Raw genomic sequence first — 3,961 nt, forward strand, 5'->3', positions numbered from 1 at the left:
GTGAACGCACAACTAGAAAATGGATTAATACAGATAGATTTACAAACGGATTTAGTCTTTATTACAGACGGATTTTTGGTTACCGACGAAATTACCGACGGATTTTTTTTCCGTCGGAAAATTACAGACGGATTTTTACCAGTTACCGACGGATTTTTCCTCTGTAAATTTTCTATCCATTTCCCAAAGGCGACAAACTTTTCGACGGATTTTCCGTCGGTAATTACAGACGGATTTTCTGTCTATAATTACAGACGGATTTTTCGACAGATTTTCCGTTTGTAATTACAGACGGATTTTCCGTCGGTAATTGGCAACAGATTTTTCGACAGATTTTTTGTCTGTAATTTAAACCTTAGAAAATCATCTCACACTCTAAATACAGACAGAAAATCCGTCTATAAATCCGTCAGTAAGGTAAAATAGAAATTTTTAAAATTTTTTCATTGCAAAATAAATACTTTAGGTTTATTTTTTAAATTTTCTCCATCAAACACACTGTAAATAAAAAAAAAGGCCAAAAATCATATAAATAAACATAATATTCATTACATGATACCTATAAAATTGGATGTTATTTTTCAACATTATTGGCCAATATCTCACTATCTCAATAAAAAGATACCCAAAAAAATAAGATGACCATCCTAATGTTACATGGATCTCTTTCATTAACTGATGTCACAAATTACACTTAATACTTAAAGATGGGATAATCTAAAATATTAATGAATAACCAAATTACATTGGCAGCGTCAAGCTCCATATTGATTATGAGCAAATGCTGTAGAGAATCCCACTAACAAATGCATCACCGGCCCCAGTTGTGTCAATGGGGTTAACTTTAACACCTGCCACCCAGCCTTTGAATTTCTGCGCACACAAACAATAATGAAACAAGTGCTTATGCCACTCACTCTCAAATGGACTTGGTAGTAAGCTTACCTTGGTGTAATATCTACAACCCTCTGAACCTTGTGTCACAATTAATAGCTTGAGATTAGGGTGAAAAAGCTTCTTTAATACATCATCATCATCATCGTTAGGATCATCACCCTCGGTCAAAAATGTAATCTCCTCTGCACATACATAAGATAATAACAAAAAAAAGAATGAAAAATGCTTATGGGTCACTTAGTTGTGTTTCTGTTGTTATTTTAGTTGATAAGTTTTCATCATATATTACAAAAGTAAGACTCTGCACATACATAAAATAATAACAAAAAAAAAGAATGAAAAATGCTTATGGGGCACTTAGTTGTGTTTCTGTTGTTATTTTAGTTGATAAGTTTTCATCATATATTACAAAAGTAAGACCCCTTTCTTTGTTTTGTTGAAAGCAAGAACCCCAATAATAGATACAAATTGAAAATGAAAAAAAAAATCAAAAGAAGAACGAAATTGGTGAAATGCAAAGTGTTATATATCATAATACCTTTATGATATCATATTTGTCCCAATACACTCATTATGCCTTTCTAAGCAGCCTCAGCTGATGGCCATAGTGCCAATCTCAAATTTGGATCATATGAGAGAATACAAGGGAAGTCTTTCCAGCATTCTGGAGTCCTATCAGAGATAGCTCCATTTTCTGCTTGAAGAGTAGGCTGCAATCATATTCATAACAACATAGTAAGCTCAAGCATTTTAGATAAAGTGATCCACTATTAGAGTTCAAATTAGATGATGCATCATACTAAAATATGAATCAACTTAAACAGGTGAAAACAAAAGACATTGCAACAAATAACATGCGAATAAATGGACACTTTAAAACAAATTCAAAAGTGCTATGTAAGGATCAAAAGGATGATCACCAATGCTTTGTTAATTATAAAGTCTAGTGTCTTTGTTAATCCCTACCTGTATCTGTTAACAAACCTTTTTTCCCTAAGGAGTTCAATCATAAAATTCTCAATCTTTCCTACAAGGATAGATAATAATCTTACTTGTCTCAATATAATGATAAGGCTTCTGATATCCTTCAGTGACAGTGGCCTCTCCTGCTCATAAAATTCTTCATTATCAACTATCATAAGCATGTGCCTGGTACGAAAAAAAACTACTTAAGTATACGCTTAAATAATTAAAATTAGTTAGCACAGTGTTAAATATCAAACATTTTAAGAGGGGAAAAAAGGAGACAACAATGAGCAAGAGAATATAGTCTGTGAACCCATACAAGCATTTATTGAAGATGACCATGGTAAAAATGTCTTACTTGTAGACAGGGCCTAAATTTTATTGAAGATGACCATGGTAAGCATTCATACAAGCACTGATTCAATCAACAGAGTAGCAAACACCTAAATTTTAACTAGAGAAACTATTCCAATTTTTTAAATACTTTCTCACCTCTCCCTGGAATTAAGTTCATCACCTAAACATAATCTCAAGATAAAATAAAAAATCATTAGCACCAAAATGACTGCCAACAAATAACAGCAGCTAATTGTTTCACAGCATCTGTGAAACCAAACAAAATGCAAGGAAAATTCTAAAGCCTCAACTATAGACTATAACCTTTATATGACATACTCGCTCTCTATTAGTCACAAATGTTCCACCTTTCTCAGGATTTTGTGCTGTCACCTGCACTCCATTCAGGAGAGAACCTATAAAGAGTGATATCTGGTTTCCTTTAAACTCCTTATATATCCAAAGCATCCCAATTATACTCAACATAATAAAAGTCATAAACAAATAAACTCTAAAAAGGGGAAAATGATGGAAAAAAAAGTTGTTCTCACCATTGTGCTAGAGCTTTCAAATCTTCGTGCAGTATCAATATATAAATGCCTTGATTGTGTACAACAATGAAGAGCAGAAGCAGCATAAACACAGATAATAATGATATACCTTGAAGGCGAAACCGGGAAAGGTTCACAACAGAATTACCATCCAAGAAAGCTGTTCTGTGGCGAGTGTCTTCAATTTCTGTGGCATGCAAGTATTATTAATTAGGTTAAACAGAAATGCATTTATCTTCATAAAAAATTAATGTATATAAAAAAAATGTACCACCGAGATATGTGTGCAAAGATGGTTCAGCTAAGTGAACAACACCATCACCATCGTCATCCTCGAGGCGGTCTTCCTCTTCCAAATATTGACGAAGAAAGTAGGTGTAGTCTTGTTCCACCTCATCATCTTCCAACAAAAGGTCCTGATCCTCCAGATCCATGACTATTGTGCTAGAGTTTTGTGGGAGGGTAATTGAGCATAAATTTCTGTGTGTAGTTTGCAATTGGAGCTCACTGGTACGGGGTAACTGCATCGGTGTTAGATTTGAAGGGAAGAAAAAGTCGCTGAAGGAGGATTAGGGTTTGTCCTTGTAAAAGAGGGGAAGAGAAGGGACAGCACGGGAACAGCGATGATTCACAACGACGAGAGTAATAGAAGGCCCAAAGGTGTTGATGATGGAAGAATGTGGTGGATGAAGGCGCTGAGGAGAAAGGTTTGGAGTGTGAATGGAGAGGAAGATGACTGTGAAGTTCTTGTTTGGAGTGTGGAGCTCGAGAGGATAGAGGGAGAGTTGGATTTAACTCAATATTTCCGACAGAAAATTTTAAATTACAGACGGATTTTTCGTCTGTAATAATTTAATAAAACGCAGCATTTTTGTCTTTTTAATTACAGACGGATTTTCCATCTGTAACCATTTTCCACGAAAAAAATTAATTTTTCCAACAGAATTATCGACAGATTTTCTTTTCCGTTTGTAATCTATGCTAATCTTTTTTTTTGTTTTCCGAAAAAAAATTCCTCTGAAATTTTCTCTGTATTTCCGTGGGATAAAATCCGTCGGAAACATACGTCTGTAATAACTAGTTTTCTAGTAGTGACGGCGGTCGTTTTATTTATCTTTTCTTCACAAATTTCTAGTTATATTATTATTTTTCGAATATTATTTATGCATTTTTGGTGCACGAAATTGTGATGTCCAGGCTCGAACAATCCC

At 34.3% G+C, this 3,961-nt stretch overlaps 1 protein-coding gene and 1 long non-coding RNA gene across 6 annotated transcripts; both read right to left on the reverse strand.

Moving 5' to 3' along the window:
- On the reverse strand, positions 508-1,177 carry LOC107643786. The gene is made up of 2 exons (XR_001621087.2): positions 946-1,177; positions 508-873 (listed from the first exon to the last, which is right to left on the reverse strand). It is a non-coding gene; the product is annotated as an uncharacterized LOC107643786 (long non-coding RNA).
- LOC110272244 lies at positions 2,063-3,498 on the reverse strand. Of its 5 annotated transcripts, none has more exons than XM_021124226.1 (3): positions 3,025-3,498; positions 2,751-2,937; positions 2,063-2,615 (listed from the first exon to the last, which is right to left on the reverse strand). In XM_021124226.1, exons 1-3 carry the CDS (start codon positions 3,275-3,277, stop codon positions 2,573-2,575), a joined length of 483 nt encoding a protein of 160 aa, XP_020979885.1. In that variant the 5' UTR covers positions 3,278-3,498; the 3' UTR covers positions 2,063-2,572. The 5 variants fall into 5 exon arrangements, with proteins under 5 accessions (XP_020979885.1, XP_020979887.1, XP_020979886.1 ...); XM_021124228.1 differs by having other exon boundaries at positions 2,860-2,937; positions 3,022-3,496; XM_021124227.1 differs by having other exon boundaries at positions 2,063-2,592; positions 3,022-3,496.

The sequence above is a fragment of the Arachis ipaensis genome, chromosome B05 (assembly GCF_000816755.2).
Source record: "Arachis ipaensis cultivar K30076 chromosome B05, Araip1.1, whole genome shotgun sequence".
Lineage (NCBI taxonomy): Eukaryota > Viridiplantae > Streptophyta > Magnoliopsida > Fabales > Fabaceae > Arachis > Arachis ipaensis.